Raw genomic sequence first — 24,472 nt, 5'->3', positions numbered from 1 at the left:
ATCCTGCCCAGGGTTTCTCTCTCTCTCTCTCTTTTTCATTGTCTTTGATCTCAGCTTTATTCTGTAGAAACTGCGTGGATAGAAATGGTCTCATGTGAAGGATGACTTTCAAACCCTGCAGTGCGCCAGCTCCAGGTTTTGAGGGGCCCTGGGCAGAACACCCTCAATGGACCCTTTCCCTCAGTGAATTGACCTTTATTTATTTATTTATTTATTACATTTTAATACCGCCCAATAGCCGAAGCGCTCTGGGCGGTTCACAAAAATTAAAACCATCATAAAACAACCAACAGGTTAAAAACACAAATACAAAATACAGTATAAAAAGCACAACCAGGATAAAACCAGGCAGCAAAATGGATATAAGGTTAAAATACAGAATTAAAACAGTATAATTTAAATTTAAGTTAAAATTAAGTGTTAAAATACTGAGTGAATAAAAAGGTTTTCAGCTGGCGACGAAAGGAGTACAGTGTAGGCGCCAGGCGGACCTCTCTGGGGAGCTCGTTCCAGTGTTACTCAGCAGGGCCAGCTGTCACTAAAGCCCAGGGTTTTTTCAGTGCTGGGGAAAACATACATTCGAGTGGGTAGGGGGCTGGGTAGAACCAACATCATCAATGAGAGAGGTTTGTTACTCACCCCTCACCATGCTCACCCTGCTACGTTGTATGAATGAGAATGGGAATGAGAAGGAACTACCATATTTCTTCAATTCTAAGACTCACTTTTTTCCCCATATAAAGATCTCTAAAAATGGGGTGCGTCTTAGAATCGCGGGTGCATTTATTATTTCTTAGAATCAAAGCTTTTTTTCTGTTGGTGGTACTGAAATTAGTGTGCGTCTCACAATCGATGGCGTCTTACAATCGAAGAAATACGGTAATGCAGCAGATCTCTATTTTTATAAACTGGAGATGCACAGCTATGCATCAGCAAAGTAAAGAATAAAAGCTCCCTCCAGGAATGCACGGGTTCAGATATGGATTGGGGTGAACTAACGCAGCATCAGAGAAGCTAATGAACACAACATCAGAGAAGTTAAAATACAACAGAATGGGCAGCAGTGATGGGGGGAAGCGGAAGGGGCAGCCCCATCCCATGAGAGCACCACACCAGCCCAATTTCGCCCCATTCCAGCAAGCTCACTGGGCCTGTTCAGATGACACACTAAGCCATGTTTAGGCCACTAACCTTTTTGCAGCAAGTGGTTAGTGAGCATGTTTGATCTGTGGTTATGGAGCTGCCATGGTTAGGAATGGTTCACACGACACATTCAGTCATGGTTCACAGGACATGCTAAGCCATAATGTCCAGGTCAAAATGCTTAACCAATGTGGCTTAGCGTGTCATCTGAACAGGGGCACTGAGTTGTAGCTTCCTACCCTATTTATTCCAGGCTATTTATTTATTTGTTTGTTTGTTTTATTACATTTATATACCACCCCACAGCCGAAGCTCTCTGGGCGGTTTACAACAATTAAAAATAGTAAACATTAAAAGTATACAAAAATTTTAAAAACATAAAAACAGTATAAAAACAACAGTATCCATTTAAAAACAATTCTGAGGTCCATTAAAAACAAACTTAACGTTGTTCAATGCTGTTAAAATGCTGTTAAAATGCCTGGGAGAAGAGAAAGGTCTTGACCTGGCGCCGAAAAGATAACAATGTTGGCGCCAGGCGAGCCTCATCGGGAAGATCATTCCGCAGCCACTGAGAAGGCCCTCTCCCTTGTTGCCATCCTCCGAGCTTCCCTCGGAGTAGGCACTCGGAGGAGGACCTTAGATGTTGAGCGCAGTGTACGGGTAGGTTCACGTCAAATTAACACTTGCACAAAAAACAGGTGTTGGCCTTAACCATAAACAGTATACTAGAAAACCAAAGAGGTTAAGGTGATGGATTTCAACAAAATTTTATAGTAAAATAAGATGAAATAAACAATCAAGACTATAGAGCACTTACAATATACAATACATTACACATTTAAAAATACAGTTAAAAAGTGCTTCACAGGCTTGATTGGCTTGGCCAACACAACGTCAGAGAAGCAAAGTAGGCAGCAAGAAGGAAGTGCCTAATTACGGCTTTTAACGGAATGGGGAAAGTAGTGATGGGGGCGGGAATAGGCAGCCCCACTCCTTGACCACGTCACGGCCGGGTCACAGGCATGCCCAGGTTTTAATGCAGAAGAATGGGGGTACATTACAGAACAAGTGCATGGGAGGTGCTTCAACAAGAAAAGAACGCAGTAAAAAGACTCTGCAATACTGCGGCTTTTCGAGGCAGAAGCGGCTAGTTAGGTGGGTGCTGGCTACGATGTCACCTGCTGCAAAGGACCTGACAATGCACCCAAGCTGCAGGAGAACCCCTGTGAAGACAGCCCCTTTGCCAGTGTTCACCAATCAGTGACTCCATCCACATGGAGAGAGCCAATGAACTCACTCCAGTCGGGACACACCACCAGCAATCCCCACCCACTTCTTCATCATCATGCGCAGAACGTGCAGTCAGAAAGCTTTGATTCCTTGAAGTGAAGTTTGCAGAAGAAAGAAGCATCTGCCATCAGGGCTGTTGGACAAGGTGCAAGTGAGCACAGTGATATGTACTAGGAAATGGGCAGGAGAAGATACAGGAGCAAGCGCCTGCTGCCAGTGAGAAAGATCAGAACATAAGAACCTAAGAAGCACCATGCAGGATCAGACCAAGAGTCTATCTAGTCCAGCACTAGTTCACACAGTGGCCAAACAGCTGTCAACCAGGGACCAACAAAGCAGGACGTGGTGCAGCAGCACCCTCTTACCCATGTTCCCCAGCAACTGCTGCACACAGGCTTACTGCCTCGGATACTGGAGGTAGCACACAACCATCAGGGCTAGTAGCCATTGATAGCCTTTTCCTCCAGGAATTTATCCAACCCCCTTTTAAAGCCATCCAAATTGTTGGCCATCACCACATCTTGTGCTAGCGAATTCTATAACTTAACTATACGCTGTGTGAAGAAGTGCTTCTTTTTATTTGTCCTGAATCTCCCACCAGTAAGTTTCATGGGATGACCCCATTGGGTTCTAGTATTTTGAGAGAGGGAGAAAAATGTCTCCCTATCCACATTCTCCATACCATGCATAATTTTATACACCTCTATCATGTCTCCCCTTAGGTTCCTTTTTTTCCAAGCTAAACAATCCCAGTTGATGTAACCTTCCCTCATAGGGGAGATGCTCCAGCCCTTTAATCATTTTAGTTGTCCCTTCCTGCACATTTTCCAGCTCTATAATATCTTTTTTTAGGTGTGGTGACCAGAACTGTACACAGTATTCTAAGTGTGGTTGCACCATAGATTTGTATAAAGGCAGTATGATATTGACAGTTTTATTCTCATGATCTTTTATTCTACAAGGCTGTGGAGGGAGAAATTGTGTATTTTCCCCTGCTGCAGTAATGGTGGGCACCAGTACTGCAGCAGGGGAAAGGACAAAGTGTGCGCAGCTCCGGAAGTGAATTCTGCCTGGACCTGCGCCCCCATTGTCCTTTGCCCTCATGGGCCTAGGTGGATTTTCACTCCAATGCCAGCAAGATGCATGTTCATCAGATTTCCTCCGAGACCCCAGTCTGGCTTGCACTTGCGAGCCAAGCCATGGGCTTCCCCCAAAGTCCAGGAATTTAATCTGTCCGTCCCTCTAAAATACCGTTTCCCCATCTTGGCCATTTGCACAATTTCAGTCTCAAATTGCGCAAACCACGACTGAAATTTGCACAAATGTTTTTTATGCCCCCCCCCCAATATAACAATTATGGAAATTCTGCCAGCTGGCCCAGTCAGGCCAGCTGGCAGAGGATGGAACAGAGTCCGTCAGGGGGTGGAGCAATGAAAGCTCCTTGAGATCCTCCCCCCAACCAGATTCCTCCAAGCTCCCTAATTACAGGCAGGGAGTAAAAAGGAACCATCCATAGAGGACCATGGAGAAGAGCCGCCTTCTGCTTTCACACATCAGCATTCATTTAGTAGCAGTTGCACTGCCATGGTTGAGTCAGTGACCCACGTCCCGAGGCAGTGTAGCCAGATACAGGTCTGAAAGACACTGAATGCTCACTTGGCCTAATTCTATTATTGGACTCCATCTTCTTCTATTCTGTTGCTGAGAAAGGTAATATGCTTCCCTAGGCTGTTATTCCTTTCTCCTTCCCTCTTTTCCACTCCCTGTTAAAAAAAGAAATCCTTGTTCATTTCCCCCCTTATTAAAACACACTTTTGTTTTCCCCTGTTTCCCATGCTTTCAGGAAACTTTGGGGCATCTGGGCTAGAGACACTGTAGATTATTTGGGGGGACCTGTCATTCTTCCCCCTCATTTTTCCCACCAGTTTGAACCTGCATCTCATAGTTTCCTCCACAACAAGGGGTTTCTTGCAGGGGAAGTGCAGATACTCAATATCCCAAGGATCCTCTGTCTCTTCTAGATGATGTGGTACAAGCTCCCAAGAATCTTTTTTGCAGTCACAGATCCTTTCTTAACAGCAGTCACCTCCTGCATCTTCTGAATAATTGTGTAGCTTTTTTTTAAATGATCCTCAGTTTTCTTCTCTCCCCCCCCACTTTCCTCCCTAAGAACTAATCACTCTAAGAGCAGCTCTGGATTTCATGACTTCTTTTTCTGAGCTCCGAGACTTTCCTTCAGACTTTCCCTGGAAAACCAGGGGTCTTGTTTGGCTCCATTCAGTGGGATATGATGCTCGGGAGCTATTGTATCCATCACCCTGACCATTTCCCTAGTCCAGAGGTCCACCAGGGCATTGATATAATTGCCTGCTGAAATGAAATGTCAAGAGCCATCCCAAAAGCATCTGGGTCCATCACTGGGCAGACCCTCTTAATTGTCTCCCATTCCTGCAAAATGGAGGAGAATCGAGGCCTTTTACATCTGTTCATTTCCTCTACTATTTTTTTTTGTTTGCATGCTGTTGTTGCAGACTGAAAAGGGATGTGTTTTCTCAGGCCATTCTGGCTGTTGATCGCAATCAATCATGCTGCCAGATCAAAGAAAAGTTATACATGATAGAGAAGAGCTGCATTCCAGATCACTGTTGGATTTCAGAAGCTGCAGCCCCCAGCTGAGATATACATTGGTGGGACAGAAGAACAAAGAAACATTTGGTGCCGGCTACTGAGCTGAGTGGGCTTTCAGCATGAGATCCTCTTTCAGCATCATCTTTCTTGGTTGGTATCATTGATCAAGAAGTTGTGGGACCAAAATGGTACAAGAATGATGGCAGGTGGGAGGACCAGGGATCAAACACCAGCTTCCGTTGCTCAGATACCTTTCCACTAATTGAATCATCTCCTTTCTAGGATGGTGGCTGCCTGATCTGAGATGGTTACATGGAAGTGAGTATCTGTAGGCAAAAGAATACGAATGTTGGGAATGATGAGTTGGGGCAAAACTGGAGCTAAATATCATGGCCATCTCCAAACAAAGCTGCATTTGCCAGTTCCAGTTTGATTGGTGCCAGAGTTCCATCCACTGTTACCTCTGGCCAAACTTTATACAGCTCAGTACAGGCTAATCTTTCATAAGGCCGGGAGCAAGCTTCCAACCAGTGTTCTCTTAATTGTATTTCACAGAGCTGCTACTTCTCCTACTGATGGTAGCGCAAAATGAAGAGGGTGATGCCAAACTTGATACTAAACTAGGATAGCAGTCTTCAATTTTTTTGTGAACCGCCCAGAGAGCTTCAGCTATTGGGTGGTATAAAAATGTAATAAAATAAATAAATAACTACTTAAAACTTCTGGTCTGATGTAATGTAAATACTTAGAAGGTTGTCACACAGAGGAGGGCCAGGATCTCTTCTCAATCCTCCTAGAGTGCAGGACACAGAATAACGGGCTCAAGTTACAGGAAGCCAGATTCCGGCTGGACATCAGGAAAAACTTCCTGACTGTTAGAGCAGTACGACATTGGAACCAGCTACCTAGGGAGGTTGTGGGCTCTCCCACACTAGAGGCATTCAAGAGGCAGCTGGACAACCATCTGTCGGGGATGCTTTAGGGTGGATTCCTGCATTGAGCAGGGGGTTGGACTCGATGGCCTTGTAGGCCCCTTCCAACTCTACTATTCTGATTCTATGATTCTATGATACTAGTGGCAGATACCGGTGCTGCCATACCCCCACTGGAGAAGTCCTCCTCAGAGGAAGATCTAGAGGCCCCAGAAACCCAGGGTACCCCAGACCAGGGACTGCCACCAGACCCACAGGAGCCTGAACCCTTGGGGGAGATGATAGAAGGGTCATCCCTGCTAGGAAAAAGGGATTCTACCTCTGAGGCAGAGGCTGAGCAACCCCCTGACTGCTGGGAGCATCATTGCCTCAAAAGACAGGCGGTATGAAGGAGTGCTCGCTCCAGCAAAGGTCTCCCCAGGAGAAAGTGACTCGTCAGGAGTAAGGCTCTGGAAAGGGAGGCTTGATTATTGCAGCTGAGCTCTGGGTGGGGTCCAGCAGGCTTTGGGCTTAAAAGCCCTCACGGAAAAATCAGCCAGTATTGGAACAACTTGGTCTATCCTGTCTTTGCTCTGTATCTTGTCTCCTGAACTTTGCCTGTGATTGAGGCTCTGTTTCCTGACCCCTTGGACTGCCTGGTGTCCTGCGTTTGGACTGTGTATCATGCCAGTCCGATTTATTGTGTTTGACCTCTTGCCTGTTATCGTGACCACTCCTGTCGTTGCCTGATTCTCTGGTCTGACTTCCTGCCTGTGCTCTGCCCTCTGCCTGGATTGAAACCACTTCTCTTGTAGCCTGAACCCCATCAGCTAAACACCTGTAGGCTTGACTGTTTGCTGACTCCACTACATTTAGAGCTTGCTACAGCCAAAGCGGGACCGGTGACATGGTTGCTGGCTTTACAGGATTGCCAGCTTCTTCACAGGCCTCTGTAGCTATTACTGTGACTGCAACTTGATTTGGAGAAGGAAGCATTTGAGAATGTTTATCTTCATGCTGTGAGTAGCGTCAGCTTTTAATTCCTGGATATCAAGTGTCTGTTGAAGGCACAAGACACAACAGGCACAGTTTTCTGTTTAGCAAGCAAGGCTACAGTTTTGCTACTGTTTCTGTGATATTCTGATTGATTGTTTTGACAGGCCGTGTAGGAGAACAAAGTCCTTGGGTTATCAATATGCTTGGTCAAGCAAAACAAATTGAGCCTGTAAACAAATGGGTACCATTGGGATGTGTATATCATAGAATCATAGAATAGCAGAGTTGGAAGGGGCCTACAAGGCCATCGAGTCCAACCCCCTGCTCAATGCAGGAATCCACCCTAAAGCATCCCTGACAGAAGGTAGTCCATAGGCTATCAGATAACAGAACACATATAATGTGTTCTGTTATCTGATAGCCATACTCTTATCAGCATCTGGACAGCTGCAGTTTGAAAAGCTGTATTTTGAACAAGTGGAAATTTCCAAGCTGTTTGGACATTGAGACAGAGGCACACACCTTAATCTTACCTGCTATTAGCTTGTTCTCCCTCTCCCTCTCCCTCTCCTCTTCCACCTCCTCCTCCTCCTGCATCAGGGCGATGAGAGGCAAGGGGCGGGGCTCTGTTTTTGCTCCCCATCCTGGGCAGCTGAGCAAGGCAGTGAAAACTGAACCGCCTATTTCAGCGCTGGGGTGGGGGCTGGGAGACGCGTTCCTGGAAGTCAGGAATGCGTCTTCCAGTTCCTCCCCCTCCCCCCAGTGCCGATGCAGGCTTTCTCCTGCGCTCTGGAGCCATCACGCCATCACACAGGAGAAGTCCTGCATCAGCGCTCGGGGGAGGAGTTGGAAGACGCATTCCAGACTTCGGGAACGCGTCTCCCAGCCTTTTCCCTGGTGAATTGGGGCCCAGTCCCGGTTGCCCCTGAGACCTCCATTTTTCCTGGAGGTCTCCGGGGTTTCCCGGTGCATCTGGTCACCCTAACTGGACACAAAAACTGAGGTGTATGAAGAACTGCAATGGAGAAATAACAGTGCATTTAAACATTTCAGGTGAGATCAGATTGGTGAATGGTTCAAGTCGTTGCTCTGGGAGAGTTGAAGTGCTCCACAACAATCAGTGGGGGACTGTGTGTGACCATAGCTGGGAACTTGATATGGCCCAACATGTGTGCAGGAAACTTGGCTGTGGAGAGGCCTTGTCAGCCCCCAAAGGAGCTCATTTTGGAAGAGGCCATGGACCCATCTGGCTGGCTGTAATCTCCTGTAATAGGAAATCTGCCTTGATCAACTGTTCTCTAGAAGTTCTGCAAGACATTGAGTGCATCTATGGAGGAGATGCTGGCATTGTATGCTCAGGTAACGAGCAAGAATGGACTGTGGTGCCATATTGTGGCAGTAGAAGCTGGCTGAAAGTTTAGTCTACTCTTTCTTTCTTTCTTTTTTTTTCTTTCTCACACCTTTTTTAGATTTATTGCATAAACCCATGAACCTTATTAAATCCAAGCATTTATTGGATTTAATGGTGTAGTCTGAAATTTGAATAGTTTCTCTTTTAGGCACCCTGTAGGCTGCAGTAATGGCCTGTGTACATCAAGCTAATGCCACAGCTTGAAGGTGGTCAGCTGACCTCCCAGTCCAGTGGAGAGGAAGCAGGCCCTATAAAATCCTTCCTTCTAGCCTAGTAGAGCAGATAAGATGATCTGTCAAACTGGGGTGGGAGTGGTGATGTATAAATTGCCACCCTAAGGATGTATTTCCATGTCTATCCAGAAAAAATGTCCTATAATTCCTGCCACTTCAGCCATGTAGGACTCTTTTTCCTATCTAAGCATGGAAGAGAGAGAGAGAGGTGGGGGGGGGGGACAGATGTGTCTCACTATAGTGGGAAAGACTGTGACCAGGTACCCTGCATGATCTACATCCTTGGTTTGTTTTCAAAGTACTAGTGGTTCACGTGTAATTTCAAAGCCCTTCTCTACTTTGTTACAGTTGTTCTTTACCTTTAAACCAAATGAGGACTGGACAGGTCTTCAAATGGAGTACTGTCTTCTATTGAAAGGGTGTCCATACATTAGGTCAGTGGTGTCAGGTTCCTAGCTGACCCAAGCCCAGGGGAGACTTCTTTAGATGAGAAGTCTGATTCCCCCCAGCACAACCCTCTCCTACAATAGACCTGGGGCAGCCTGAGGGGTCCTGTGGCAGTGATGCCTCATCTGAGGTTCCCAGGATCCTTTTCAGCCCTGTCCTGAGCTCAGCCATGATTTCAGATCTCCTTTCTCTGCCCACATCTCAGCAGAGTAGTAACAGACTAGGTGAACCACTCAGGCCTTAGCTAGACCTAAGGTTTATCCCGGGATCGACCCGGAGTCATCCCTGTTCATGTAAATGACACACAGGATATCCCGGAAGCAGGCAGGGATGACCCCGGGACGATCCTGGGATAAACCTTAGCTCTAACTAAGGCCTCAAAGTCATCAGTAGAGTGCTGATCTGGCTGCCAAGAGACACTTTTACCCAGGGTGCGCGCGCGTGTGTGTATTATGAGCAAGAGTCTACTCATGAGGAGGAAGACTCAGATGTAAATACTAACAAGGCTACCAATGCAACTGCAATTATTGAGCCAGAGTCAGCCAGCATATGAAGACCTTTGCTGGGTAAACAGCAATTCTAGATCCAGCCATTTTGCTGCATTTATGAGTTCAGGGCAAGAACCAAAATGTATTGGACCATTTCTGAGATGCTATATGAGGAAGACAGATAACTTTTTATGAAGAAGCTGTTATTGTGCATTCCTTAGTTGTGGTAGCTTGCTGGTGCTTTAAATGAGGTCATCCTCCCGGCCCTCTCCCATTCTTTCCAAGCATGTGTGGTGGTGGTGGTGGTGGTGGTGGTGGTGTCATGATTCCAAGCCCTCCCTCTGAGATGTGAGACAATAAAGAGGTCTGCTGCAGTCCAAGAGATGCGAAGGCCCAGAATAAAATAGGAAAAATTCAGAGGGGGGGGGAGAGGAAAAACCATTTTTCCTGTTTTTTCTCAAAGCCTTTTTTGTTTTGTATTTCCAAAAATTTGGAAAAAATGAAAAAAAATGAAGAAAAATGGGTTATGGGATGTTTTATTTTAGCATGATGAATAAAATGTTTAAGACAAGGTGTTCAAATATTTACTTCTCCAAATGATTTCTAAAAATTATGTACAGTATCAGATTATTACAATTTCTGTGCACCAAGGCCAAGCAAAGTCCTAGGTTCCAAACTGAGACTACAACTCTCAAATGCAAGAGCAAGATGCATTTCTGCCTCTAGGGGGCACTGCCATGGAAGCAGAGGTTGAAAGTGACAGTGATAGCTATAGCTCAGAAAATGAGTCTGATTAAATTCCATGCATATTCATTGAATCTTAGTCCCCCCCTTTTTCTCAGTTCTTTTTATGGGAATTGGTGCTTTATGTCTGCTTGACACTGTGGAAGACTAGCGGAGACATAAATAATTGTCTTTGTTACTCATGTTGATGGTTTCTTCTGTTGTTGTTGTTGTTGTTGTTTTAAATTGCTTTTTGCCTGCTCATAAACTGGCAAAACCAAAGAGGTTCCTTACAATTCAAGAGCCTGTAACTCCATTTGTTACCAAAAGAAGTAAAAAAAAAAAAAAAAAAAAAAAAAAAAGGTAAAAGAGTAAATTAAATTTGTAATAATTGTTTGAATATACTGTATTTTTAATTTACCAAATGTAATAATTTCATGCCAAATCAACTTGGACATAATTAAATTTTATGTTCCTAAAGTAACAAAGTGACTTTCAATCTATAAAAAGTGCTAATACTGCATTATTTCAATTTTTCCAAAAATTTCAGTTTTTTCCCGAAACCTGGGAAAAAAATCCCATTTTTTCCCCATGGCTTCAAAATTTCCAGAAATTTTACATCTCTATCACTCCACAAAACCATTATTCAATGAATAGACACAAATTCACACCTGAAGGGAGTGTGAATGCTAGGAATTATCCTCTAAGCTTAATTAGACTAACAAAGCAAGGCAGATCCCTATCAACTAAATGGATGGTTTCCTGCTGTGCCCAACAGACTTTTACCAGACTCCTCCTTCATGGAGGGTCTTCAAGCAGGAACCTCTGCCATGTGGCTAGTCTAGTGGACCGCCTACCACCTCCCCTCAACTCTGCCCATTTGACTCTATGGTAGACTGTGGGATCTGTCAGTTCTGATGCTCCCTCCCCCTCTGACAAAGACTGAGTTCCTGGGGACGGGGAAGTGGGAGGATGATCTCAGTGCCTGGGCTTCCTGTTTGTTAAGCTCCTGGGAAGATTCCTCCTTGACTCCTGGAGAGTCTTGGAGAATTTCTTCCCCTGCTTCTTATCTTGGCTGGTCTTCTCATTCTTCAACCTCCAAGTCCAATTCGGAATCCACACCAGGGAGACCCAGCCTCATCCTTGCAGTTTTTTTACTGGGATAAAAAAAATGGGTCATGGGCAGGATTGGAGCCCAGTGCCTTTCAGCTTAGAAATTTGATGCTGCATAGGTAGGTGAGTGGTGGGAACATGGTGATTCCCAGCAATCCTGATTCTTAACCCCTCTGTTTAGCTAACTGGATCCACAATGTCAATCGAGGTTTCATGACAACCATTGGTTGTTTATCTAATGTTTATCACTTTGTGTCTTATCAGCGCTCCGTCTAATTAACGGACCAAATCACTGCTCTGGGAGGATTGAGGTGTTGCATAATGAAGAGTGGGGGACCGTGTGTGATGCTGGCTGGGATTTACATGATGTCCAGGTGGTGTGCAAGGAACTGAACTGTGGAAATGCCTCAAAAGCATTGACTGGGGCATGGTTTGGAGAAGGATCTGGTCCCATCTGGTTGCAGAGCGTTAATTGTACAGGAAACGAAGCAATCCTGAGTGAATGCCCCCAAAGGCCCTGGGGTGAGCATAGCTGCAACCATAGCCAGGATGCAAGTGTGGAGTGCTCAGGTAATTTTGCATAATATCATGTATGGCCAAGCCACTGCAATCGCTCAGATCAAGACTAAATTCTTGTTTAATTAGCCAACTGTGTTCTTCCAATGCAAATATTATGGCTGAATGCCATATGGCTAGTTCTTCCAAAGGAAGCAGCTTGTTGCCACATGTAAATTAAGAAATATTTGACAGACAACAGTAATATTTAATGTAGCATCAATTCCCCAAGAGCAAACCCTTGAAAGCCCCCCCTTCAGTTGTTCTATTTTTCCTTTGTCTTCTACAAAAACTGGCTACACAATCTGTCAAAATAAATAAATAAATCCTTCAGCTTCTACCCCAATAGATATATGTGCATGTCAGAAATAACTAGTCACCACCAGTCATTCAAGAAATAAATAAACCATCCATGCTCATTCAAGCAAGCATCTTCTATGCTTGCTTGAATGAGCATGGATGGTTTATTGAAGAAGTGTCCAGCTGAAGACCGAGCTCCCTAGTGGGTTTTCTCTACTGCAACTTCAGCTGCACACAGTAGGAAATCCAGAGATATTTCAGAAGAATTAAAAACAGAACAAAAACATAATAATTGGGGGAAGGAGTGGGAGACGTGCAGGAGGTTCACGGTGTCATCAAAATGACCCACAAACTTCCGTAAGTGGCAGGTCATGAGCGGGCTATACATGGCTTGTTCAGAGAAGCCCTGACATGCAGCAGTGAGTACAAAAATCTAGTTAAAGTTAAGAGATATGCCCAGAGCCATGAACTACTTCTGGATTGCTGTCACAATGGCCGGCCAGCCACCCACTTAAGAAGCCTCTGTTTGAATGCTCCCCTGAATTGAACATGAAAAAAAGGGTCAGTGAAGAAGTGGGAAATATCAGTGCCTTGAAATATTCCAGGTGTGGTCAGGTTGGTGAGCGGTAGAAGCCATTGCTCCGGAAGAGTTGAGGTGCTTCACAACCACCAGTGGGGGACTGTGTGTGATGACGACTGGGATCTGAACAATGCCCAAGTGGTATGCAGAGAACTCGGCTGTGGAGATGCCTCATCGGCCCCTGGAAAAGCTGCGTTTGGAAAAGGACATGGTCCCATCTGGTTGGATGGTGTCAAATGTGAGGGGACAGAAACTTCCCTCAATAACTGTCATCTTAAAAATTGGGGAGAACACGACTGTTACCACAGTGAAGATGCTGGTGTTGTGTGCTCAGGTAACAGATGGCTGGTAAGGGTATGTTTTGGATTCAACCGAACCCCAAACCAAATCGGGCTGATTTGGGAGATGTACGAATCGAAGTGGGGTGCCTCTGAAGCAAACCGAATCCAAATGTTAACACACTTGAAGATCTGGAGGGGCAAAGATAGTGTTCCTCTAACTATTGATACATTTCTCCCAGTATAAGGGAAACACCAGGGTGGAGCGAGGGAGGGAGAGGAGGAATGTTACTATGGCAGGATCTACACTACTGCTTTATAATGGTTTATAATGGTATTGGCAGCTGTTGTGGGCCCATGACACATTCCATATACCATTTTCAAACCGCTTTCAAAGTCTTAAATCGTGCTTACTGTAGATCTGGCTTATGTTTACCTCTTATTGTACCATCAGAGCTCTGCCTAGTGAATGGCCTAAACAGCTGCTCTGGGTTGATTGTGCAATTGTAAAAACACAGAATCACAAAATCTCAACAGAATTTTTTGAATTGACATAAACTTCTTTCAATAGGCTTAACAGGCTACCGGTGTGATTTAATCCTGTTTTCGCTGTTTACTTCTTCAGAATTACACCAACCATAGGGATAATGCCATGGCCAAAAAGGCAGGGGTTCCAAACTTCATTCTATATATATATATATATCTACTTGAATGCTTAAAGCTCGGCAGAGAAACCTCAAACCGATTTTTCTTCTAACAGTTCCCCCCCCCCTAAAAGCCCATTGAAAGAAGTTTATGTCAATTCAAAAAATACTGTTGAGATTTTGTGATTCTGTGTTTCGGCAATTGTATATCATTATTCTAATATGTACTATGACTGTTATGGTTATTTATTATGTTATAAAAAAACTGTTTGATATAAGTGTTCACCTCTTTTTTAGTATTTAGTATATTGTATATTACACTCGTTGGTTGCTATCATTCCTATCAACTACTGCCTTCTCTAATTTTGTGCTGGGTTGATTGTGCACCACCTACAACAGCCGTGGGGGGCATTTGTGATTCTGGCTGGGATTAAGTACTAAATAAGAACTGGAAGCATGATTGAATGGGGGAACAATAGTGTCCACCAGGTACCCTGATTTTTAATCGCTGTTTAATCAATTGGATCCAAAGTCACAAACAAGGTTGTATGACAGCCATGTATGTGTTACTATGTTTATCTCTTTTTGTCCCAATCAGAACTCCGTCTAGTGAATGGTCGAAGTCAGTGCTCCGGTTGGATTGAGGTGCTTCACAACCAGCAGTGGGGGACCATTTGTGACTCCGGCTGGGATTTACTTGATGCTCATGTTGTGTGCAGGGAACTGAACTGTGGAAATCCGGTAGATGTATTAGCTGGAAAATGGTATGGACAAGGATCTGGTCCCATCTGGCTGGAAAACGTTAACTGTACAGGAAATGAAGCATTCCTATTTGAATGCCCCAAAAGGCCCTGGGGAGAGCATGATTGCAGTCACGGCCAGGATGTGAATGTGGAGTGCACAGGTAACTTTGTATGGTGTTGTCAAATCAAAGAGCTCTGGGTAAGGACATGTCAACAAGATCCCTGAGATCAAGATTAAATCCTTGTGTTATTGCTCTCTGTTTGTTGTGTCTTAGCAAATGTTCTGCTAAAGAAACAACTCTACAGCAATTTTAACAACAGATCTTTCAAAACGGTCTTTTATTAAATGGTCTTTAAAAGTGGAGAAATAACAGTGCCTTTAACCTTTCCAGTTCCAGTAGGCATCAGATTGGTAAATGGTTCAAGTCATTGCTCTGGGAGAGTTGAAGTTTTCTACAAGAATACCTGGGGGACGGTGTGTGATGATGACTGGGATCTGGACAGCGCCCAAGTTGTGTGCAGGGAACTGGGTTGTGGAGTTGCCCTGTCGGCCCCAGTGGAAGCTCACTTTGGAGCAGGACATGGTCCCATCTGGGTTGGTAGTGCCGCATGCAGAGGAATGGAAGAGTCCCTCATTTACTGTGACCTAAATATGGAAGATCATGACTGCAGCCACAGAGAGGACGCTGGTGCTGTGTGCTCAGGTAATGGGTGGGAATGCTGTGGCTGTGGAAACTATATGAACGTGGAGGACTGTTTTGTGAACAGCAAGATTTTCATAAGTTCTGCTGCTGATTATCAGGACAGGACGTGATGGTGGAGGAGAAACGCAGTCCCGTTGTTGTTTTTGAACATCCCTCCCTGGATTTCTTGTCTTAAACCATGGACCTCATTGAATAGATCCAAGTAGTGATGGGTGTGAACTGTGGACTGAAATTGGCACTGTGTCTCTTTCAGGCCGTTATCCTGTTTCCTCTCCCATTACTCTTATCTTTTTTTTTGTTGGGGGTTGGTTGGGGCTGAATTGATACCTCATTATTACCACCCCCTAACAGAAGATTAAAAACAATTTCAACATCCCAGAAACCTGGTTACAACCACAGCATTCCTGAAACAGCATTTTTTGGGTAATTGTTTTGTAATTTGTATCCAGCATCATGGGACTTTTTTACGTGGAACTGGTGAAATTTCACGATTACATCTGACTGTTCCACCTATTGCAGTTCCTTTGTCCCTTTGCACAAATGGGTGTGCGTGTGTGTACACACACAAAAGGGGAGGGGAAAGTATGCCACATACCCCAGGCTCAGGTGGATTTCCACCACATATTTCCACGCTATTGAGAAAACACCCACTGGCCATTCTGGGCTGTTACACATGTCAACGTCAGCCTACCACTGTTGACCAGGAAGCACAAGGAGAACAGCACCCTCCCACCCATGTTTCCCAGCAACTGATGTATATGGGCTTATTGCCTCTGATTATCAGAGTGAGTATAGAGGCATCAGGACTAGTCGTCATTGATAGCCTTTTTAGGAAATTTGTCTAACCGTCTTTTAAAGCTATCCACATTGGTGGCCATCTCTAAATCTTGTGGTTGTGAATACTATAGTTTGACTATGCGCTGTGTGAAGAAGTACCTGTCCTGAATCTCCCACCAATCAGCACCATGGGATGACCTCAGGTAGCAATGTTTTGAGTGAGGGGGAAAAATGTCTGCTATCCACAGTCTCTACACCATGCATAATTTTGTTCACCTCTATCATGTCTCCCCTTAGCCTCCATTTTTCCACTTGTTGGATCCTAAGCCACAATACAGCTTATTGGACAACTATAAATGTGTTACTGTGTTTAACTCTTTTTGTTCCATCAGAGCTCCGACTGGTTAATGGCCAAGATAGCTGCTCTGGGAGGATCGAGGTGTTCCACAATGAAGAATGGGGGACCGTGTGTGATGATGGTTGGGATTTACATGATGCCCAGGTTGTGTGCAAGGCACTGGAATGTGGAAGTGCCTCAAAAGCATTGGCTGGGGCATGGTTTGGAGAGGGTTCTGGTCCCATCTGGCTGGAGAGAGTTAATTGTATGGGAAAAGAAGCAATCCTAAGTGAATGTGCCAGTCAGCCCTGGGGAGAACATAGCTGCAACCACAGCCAGGATGCGAGTGTGGAGTGCTCAGGTAACTTTGTACAATGCAATGTAAATAGAAAACCATGTAGCCACAAGATCACTGAGATGAAGATCAATTTCTCATTTCATCATATGAAGTTGGTCTTCCAATGCAAATCTTATGGATGAATGCTGTATGGCTCAAATCTTCGAAAGGAAGCAGGCCGTTGCCCATAGATAATGCGATAAATATTCAGGAGACACCTAAACCAGCATCAGTTCTCCAAAGAGTAAACATTTTAAAACCACTCCCACAATTGTTCTTTTTTCCCATCCTGCTGTTAAAACCATGCAGAGCACATCTCATGAAGATGCCTTTTAATACAGGTCAGTGTTATCGGATGTGGAGTGGGGATGAAGCAGAGAGACAGTGGTTCACCTAGGACCACCTCTGAGACCATTGATTTGCCAATAGGCAGTGGTTCTTTTTGGAAACCTAGAGGCAATGAACACATCAATGGGTGAAGGAAAGAAGTTTACTTAGCTAAAATAGGCTGATAAAGAAAGAAAAAGCAAGTCATGTTCAAAGCATAAAGCGTACATTCCTTCTGGCACCGGGGACCCCATAAACTTCTCAGATCAGCAAATCAGATTAGAGTGGTGCCAAATGGATCCCAATGGCCTGGCCCAATAGCACCGATCTATCTTGGCCTATGGTGTTCTGTCTTGAGAGGTCCTAGGGAATCGTATACCATCCCAATGACCCCTTCCATTCTGGGCTTGGTTCCATGACTTCCAGAGTGTTTCATACATTCATTCAGATGGGGAAAGTACTGGCCTCAACAATTGGCAACCAGCCCAGATAACTCCCATCTCCACTACCCTGGGACAACAAATACCCTATCCTTGCAGCCCTGCCAAGGGCTTCTCCATGAACGTTGAATACAACATCCACAGAATTCACCCTGGGAACTAATGCAAAGGCATCCAACTCCGTAGACAGGCCCAAACGCATTCTAGATATGGCCAAGAGAACTGGTTCACCACTAACCCCTTCGAAATATAATGGGATTCCCTGTTTCCACTACAACAATCCATGTAACCCTTGGGGAAAGCAATCAGACTTTCCTCCTATGACCTCTTTAGAGCACTGAGTCTAGGGGGTTGTCTTCATGGCACTGAGCTGGCACTGCTCTGCTGCCAAACCCCATCGCTGGTATAGGGTGGCATGGAGAAGTTCAGATGAAGAGAGGCAGTGCAGGCTTTCTGGCGGCCCTTAGGCTCACTGGCCTGGTGTCTGCCCAGGCAGACAGCAACCAATCAAGGTTTGCCACCCACCCAGAAACGCCTCCTCCACAACTCCAGAGCAAGGCTAGATGGTGGATGCACCATACTCACCTCATTCTGGAGAAAAAAGTCAGGGTAGGTCCCTGACTTTTTTCCTCTACAGCTTTGTCGGAAAGCCCCGGGGCGGCTGTTGTGTCATATAATCAACACAGTGCCACCATGCACCCACCCCAGGGTTTTCCATGCATTTAGACATCCCCTAGAAATCGAGCTATAATTCATATACTTTGAGATGTGCACAGACTCATACACTGGACATGCGTTACTTTCATAATAGACAACGATGCTGTCTTCATGCTTACATATAGACACTTTTCAGCCAGTTTAACTCAAGCCTATTTTTAAATCCAGTAATCTCTTTCAACTGAACAACAAAGAAATAATTGCTTACAATCCACAGGAAGAAAAAAGAGGTAGTCACAAATGAAGGTTAGGTCCAGTGGGAAATTATTGGTAGATGCTGGATAAAAAGGGGTGAGGCCTTGTAAAATGGGGGTGGTGGTATTCTCTACCAGGTCTCCTGAGCCTCATGTTTCTTTTCTCACTAGGCTGAAAGTGAAACTCCAGCCCAAAAGAAGGGGTTCATCTATATCAGCCTTCCTCAACCTGGGGCGCTCCAGATGTGTTGGACTGCATCTCCCAGAATGCCCCAGCCAGCTGGCTGGGGCATTCTGGGAGTTGTAGTCCAACACATCTGGAGCGCCCCAGGTTGAGGAAGGCTGATCTACATCAAGCACGATATTCCACTATGAGTGCAGTATGAAAGTGGTATATAAAAGGCAGGAGCTACACTACTGCTTTATAGTGGTACTGAAATGCACTGACAACTGTTGGGGCCCATTGACACATGCCATATACCGCTTTCATACCACTTTCATGGTGTTATATCCTGCTTGGTGTAGATGTGTCACGAGCCCCAACAGTTGTCAGTGCACTTCAGCACCACTATAAAGCAGTAGTGTAGATCCTGGCTTTTATATGCCGCTTTCATACCACTTTCATAGTGGAATATCCCGCTTGTTGCAGATGAGCCCAAAGTCTCTACTAGTTCATTTCAGACTATAGAGCAGGCCTGGCTAGCCGATCCTTGATCTCTCCACCCACAGTATAAACATATACATTTACAAACTAGTTTACCAATGCTTTAAACCCAGAGGACCTTCTCTTCTGCTGCTCCAAGACTGTGGAATGGCCTGGCGGAGGAGATTCGTCAACTTGACAGTCTTTTAGAATTTAAAAAAGCAATAAAGACTGATCTATTCCGGCAGGCCTATCCAGTGAAATTTTAGAATGTTTTTAGGATGTTGTTTTAACCATGTATGGTATGTTTTTAATCAGTTTTTAATGTGTATTTTATACCATGTTTTATACTGTTTGTTTTATATTGTGAATGGTTTTAGTTTTGTGAACCGCCCAGGGAGCTTCGGCTATTGGGCGGTAGAGAAATGCAATAAATAAATAAATAAATAAATAACAATGTGGAGCTTGGGGCGGGGGGCGCCGACTAACCACCCGTTCAGTTTGAATGAGCCTCCTAATTGGAAGCAAAACAAATGGGGAATGAGGCAGTGGACAGTGGAAATAACAGCACTTTTTAAACATTCCAGACCGAACAGAGATCCGATTGGTGGACGGTTCATATCGTTGTTCCGGGAGAGTTGAGGTGTTCCACAAGCAGCAGAAGGGGGTGCTGTGTAATGATGAGTGGAATCTGAACAGCGCCCAAGTTGTGTGCAGGGAACTGGGCTGTGGAGTTGCCTTGTTGGCCCCACTGGGGAATTACTTTCAGGCTGTGGAGGATTTCCACTGGATGCAAGTGGTCCGTTGTCAGGGGACAGAAGCTTCGATCAGGAACTGCGAGCTAAGAGACTGGGGAGAAAATTACTGCTACTACGGGAGCAACGCTGGTGCTGTGTGTTCAGGTAGGGTGACCATATGACCGGATTTGCCCGGTTTTTTGGTGACAAATCCGGGAGGGGGAGGGGAAATCCAGATTTCCCCCCCCCAAAGAGCACCTCTAATGGGAATTAACAAAATGCTTATAACTCTGTCATTTTTTAAGGTAAAGTCATGAAACTTGGCACGGTGGTAGCTCTTAGGAAGGGCTTTAGTCATACCAAATTTGAAACAGATCCGTTCATCCATTGATTTTTAAGGAATTTAATTGAGGTTTTAAAATTATTATTTTTAAAATCATCATTTTTAAAGATAAAGAGATGAAAGTTGGCACCATGATAGCTTTTAGGTAGGGATTTAACCATACCAAATTTGAAACAGATCAGTTCATCTATTGATTTTTAGGATTTTTTAAAAATTTGAAGATTTTTTTAAAAAATTGAAATGTTATTTTTAAAGATAAAGAGATGAAACTTGGCACCATGATTGCTCTTAACAAGGACTTTAGCTATGCCAAGTTTGAAACAGATCTGTCTATCCATTGAGTTTTAGGATTTTTTAAAAAAAGTTTGAGGTTTTAAAATAATTTTTTTTAAATAATTTTAACATGGCGACAATGTTGTCCTCCTTTTCGGTTTCCAAAATATGGTGACCCTAGTTCAGGTAACACAGATATTTATCTATTTTTTACATTTCTATTTCTATTTACTTACAACATTTATCTACTGCTTCATATCTAGATTCTGTACTGTTCAGTAGCCAAAGCTTTCTGGGCAGCTCACAAAAACCCAAATTTTAAATCATAAAATACAATAACAAAGTGAGACATATTAAAAATCTCTGAACGTTAAAACAAAATAAAGCCAAAGTTAAAACCAGGATAAAAGCCAACAACAGTGCAAAGATATAAAAATGCACTAGAAGTAACAGGTATGAATGTAAAGGAAGGTACCATATTTTGCCTTGGAAACTGACTACAATTTGACAGGCAAATTATTTGTTTTTGTTCATTTGTGATAAAAATATCTATACCGAATGTACAAATATCATCATATTCAGGACAAAAGGAAATCAAATGGGGGAGTACTGAAACTGATAAATGGGTGGAAACTGAATTGGTAGCTTACTTATCCAGCCCACTAGCAGAAGTGCTAATTCAGTATCCCAGATACCTGGTTACCACTGCAGCATCCCAGAAATCACTTACTGTACTGCTGTTATGTTTGGAAAATATAGGACTGAATAAGGGTTATGACACAATTTCACTGGTGATAGAAAATGAATCACATAGTTCCTGAAGGGGAAATGAATACAGGCAAAAAATATACTACTCACATGGTCAGATGGGGCCCAGACATTGGCACTGTTCCTGCATTATTACTACCAACTTGAGGAACCTCGTTTAAAATGCTCCCTCCCCTAAATGGGAAAAAAAGAAGAAGTGATGAAGAACTGGCAGGAGAAGAAATAACACAATCTTTAAACATTTCAGGTGAGGTCAGATTGGTGAACGGTTCAAGTCGTTGCTCTGGGAGAGTTGAGGTGCTCCACAACGATAGCTGGGGTGCTGTGTGTGAAGACGGCTGGGATCTCAACAGTGCCCAAGTTGTTTGCAGGGAACTTGGCTGTGGAGTAGCCTTGTCAGCCACCACAGGGCCTCACTTTGGAAGAGGACGTGGTCCAGTCTCACTAGAAGGTATCCAGTGTAATGGGATGGAATCTGCCCTCAAGGACTGTCCCCTAAAAGCTTGGGGAGGACATAACTGCAGCCGTGGAGAAGGTGCTGCCATCGTGTGCTCAGGTAATGTACTCAGGTAATGTGCCGTTTCTATGTCTGCAGAAACTAGCTACAATTTGAATGCGCTAGACTGCTTTGTCGACCACAACTACTGATAATCGTGAGGGTTGGGAGAAGGAGGAAATCAAGTGCAGCCTAAAATGTTATTTATCTCTCTTTATTTGCATATTTATTCATTTGATTTTTACCCTACTTTTCTACTAAGAAAAATGGCAATCGAGGCAGCTTACAATCATAAATAAAACATCATCATCATCAATTTGGATAGCTTTAAAAGGAGTTGGATAAATTCCTGGAGGTGAAGGCTATCAATGGCTACTAGCCCTGATGGTTGTGTGCTATCTCCAGTATTCGAGGCAGGAAGCCTGTGTGCACCAGTTGCTGGGGAACCTGGGTGGGAGGGTGCTGTTGCACCATGTTCTGCTTGTTGGTCCCTGGCCGATGGCTGGTTGGCCACTGTGTGAACAGAGTGCTGGACTAGATGGACCCTTGGTCTGATCCAGCAGGGCACTTCTTATCACAGAAATGCATTAAAACACAAATAAAAACACAAGAATAACAGAATAATAGCATCCATCCCAGCAGACCTGCTTACACAACAAAGGCCTGCTTGAATAGAAAGTTTTTTGCCTGAAAGGTTGTATGACAGCCATGTGTGTGTTACTGTGTTTATCTCTTTTTGTCCCAATCAGAGCTCCGTCTAGTGAATGGCACAAGTCAGTGCTCTGGTCGGATTGAGGTGCTGCACAATCACCAGTGGGGGACCATTTGTGACGCTGGCTGGGATTTACTTGATGGCCATGTTGTGTGCAGGGAACTGAACTGCGGAAATGCCATAGAAGTATTAAGAGGAGCCCAGTTTGGCCAAGGATCTGGTCCCATCTGGCTGGAGAGAATTAATTGTCTGGGAAAAGAAGTGTCTCTGAATGAATGCCCCAAAAGTCCCTGGGGAGAGCATAGTTGTGATCACAGTCAGGATGCCAGTGTGGTGTGCTCAGGTAAGTTTCTATCATACAATGTAAAAAATCGGCCCTGCGAGGTGGGCACAGTGGTTTGAAACATAGTCAATGAGAGATGCTTTGGCATCCCCTTAGTAGGAGGCTAGGAGGAAGATAGTTTCAGGGTCCTTCAGAGTTAACTTACTCCATTGTAAGCACGATGACGATGATGATAATTAATAATAGTAATAAAGAACCTGCCTGTCTCTAATAGGAAAAAGGCATTGCAAAGCATCCCCTTAATCAAAGAGGCTAGGAAGAGGATCCCTTTTGGTTCCTTCCTTCAGAGTTGAATTACTGAACTATAACCACTAATTACAACAACAACAACAACAACAACAACAACAACAACAACAATAATATCATGCGTTCTGTCTTGTTGAGTCTCTCACTGTCTTCTACTTTGTGTGTGTATCTCTGCTGTGTGTTGTGCACAAGCAGTATACAATAAAGCACACAATTATAAAATTCCATCAAAAAACAAGGGTTGAACCGATCTGCTTCAGACTTGAAATGTCTGAAGCCCTACTGAAGACCTACCATGGTGCTAATTTTCATGCCTGTAGCTGTAATTTCATTTCTTTTGGGGGAAATTTGGTTACTTCTCAAGGTGCTAGACCCCAATGAGGTTTGAGTTTGAACTTTAAAAATTTCCCCCCAAAACAAGGGATGAACTGATATGCTTCAACCTTAGCATGCCTAAACCCTATTTAGGAGCTATCATGCTGCTAAGTTTCCTCTCTTTATCTTTAAAAATGAAAGTGTATTCTTAAAAAAATAATTTTAAAACCTCAAACTTTAAAATATTCCTAAAAATTGGCAGAGATGAAGCCCTATTGAAGCCCTATCATGGTGCCAATTTTCATTTCTATATGTGCTTGGGAAAGGGTTCAAATCAATCAAAATCAATCCAAATTGACTGGGATCATGCCGATTCACTTCGGACTGATTCGGATCTGTTTTTATTTGCTTTGGATCTGTTTCAAAGCCCTCCAAATCACCCTGATTTGCTTCAGATTTGGGATTCATATCCGAAGCGATGCACAGCCCTACTTCCCAGCCAATAGTTCAAAATTTCTTCCCTCTACAGCTGACACGTCTGTTGAAATCGACATCCATCTGAGGTTGGTTGGTTTGGTCCTGTTTGTCTTGGTGCTGATTGTGATTGAGGCTGTGTACAGCAGCAGGAGGGGGCAGCTCTAAGTCACCCCCACTGACCCATTCCATCAGCCAAGATGCAACCATGACACTCCAAGCAAAGTCAACCGAACCAGCTTCCCTTGATACAGGTCCTGGATTTTCTGCTTTTGTTCAACCCAGGGCACAAGTCCTGCCCTGCCACCACCTTTCCACAGGAGGGTCCTTTAGAGCTGCAGAGGCAGGCAGCACTAAATTATCTTCCAGAATTGGTTCAATGTAAACAGAAAACTGTGTTTCCACACAACACTGTGTATAAGACTATATTACCCATACGAACCCTGCAATAGTTGTCAGGACAGCACAATGAGCATCAATACTCGGGGGGGGGGGGGGGAATCGTGTTTCCTTACCGTCGCTTCTCTGCACCCACTTCTGTCCTTCATTACTTCCTCTTTCTTCCCAAACAGGAAAGAGGAAGTAACCAAAGATCACATGGTCCATTACAGCGGGCATTTTTATCACACTGTTTTTCCCACACACAGCAGGAGAACACAGCACATTCCTTTTTTTAAAAAAAAAAAAGTCAGATTTTGGGGGTCTATTTTCAACAGAAAAATGAGCGGAAGAAGCAGGAGGTGGACGTTGACATCTAAAGGACACCCGCACATGCATCATTGGGCAGTAGCGAGTTTACGATT

At 44.2% G+C, this 24,472-nt stretch overlaps 1 protein-coding gene across 1 annotated transcript; it reads left to right on the top strand.

Annotated features, from left to right (window-relative positions):
* The first annotated feature begins 6,381 nt into the window (after positions 1 to 6,381).
* Positions 6,382 to 23,837, top strand: LOC134405647 (deleted in malignant brain tumors 1 protein-like). Its single transcript, XM_063136890.1, is given in 10 exon segments — positions 6,382 to 6,437; positions 8,245 to 8,330; positions 11,651 to 11,956; positions 12,802 to 13,179; positions 14,342 to 14,647; positions 14,879 to 15,190; positions 16,360 to 16,497; positions 19,550 to 19,864; positions 21,304 to 21,534; positions 23,725 to 23,837. Coding segments are annotated over 10 exon segments (2,241 nt in total).
* The last annotated feature ends 635 nt before the right edge of the window (positions 23,838 to 24,472 follow it).

This window comes from Elgaria multicarinata, chromosome 11, assembly GCF_023053635.1.
Source record: "Elgaria multicarinata webbii isolate HBS135686 ecotype San Diego chromosome 11, rElgMul1.1.pri, whole genome shotgun sequence".
NCBI classification, from domain to species: domain Eukaryota; kingdom Metazoa; phylum Chordata; class Lepidosauria; order Squamata; family Anguidae; genus Elgaria; species Elgaria multicarinata.
Note: the sequence above shows the minus strand (reverse complement) of the source record. Positions and strands in the feature narration are given on the sequence as shown.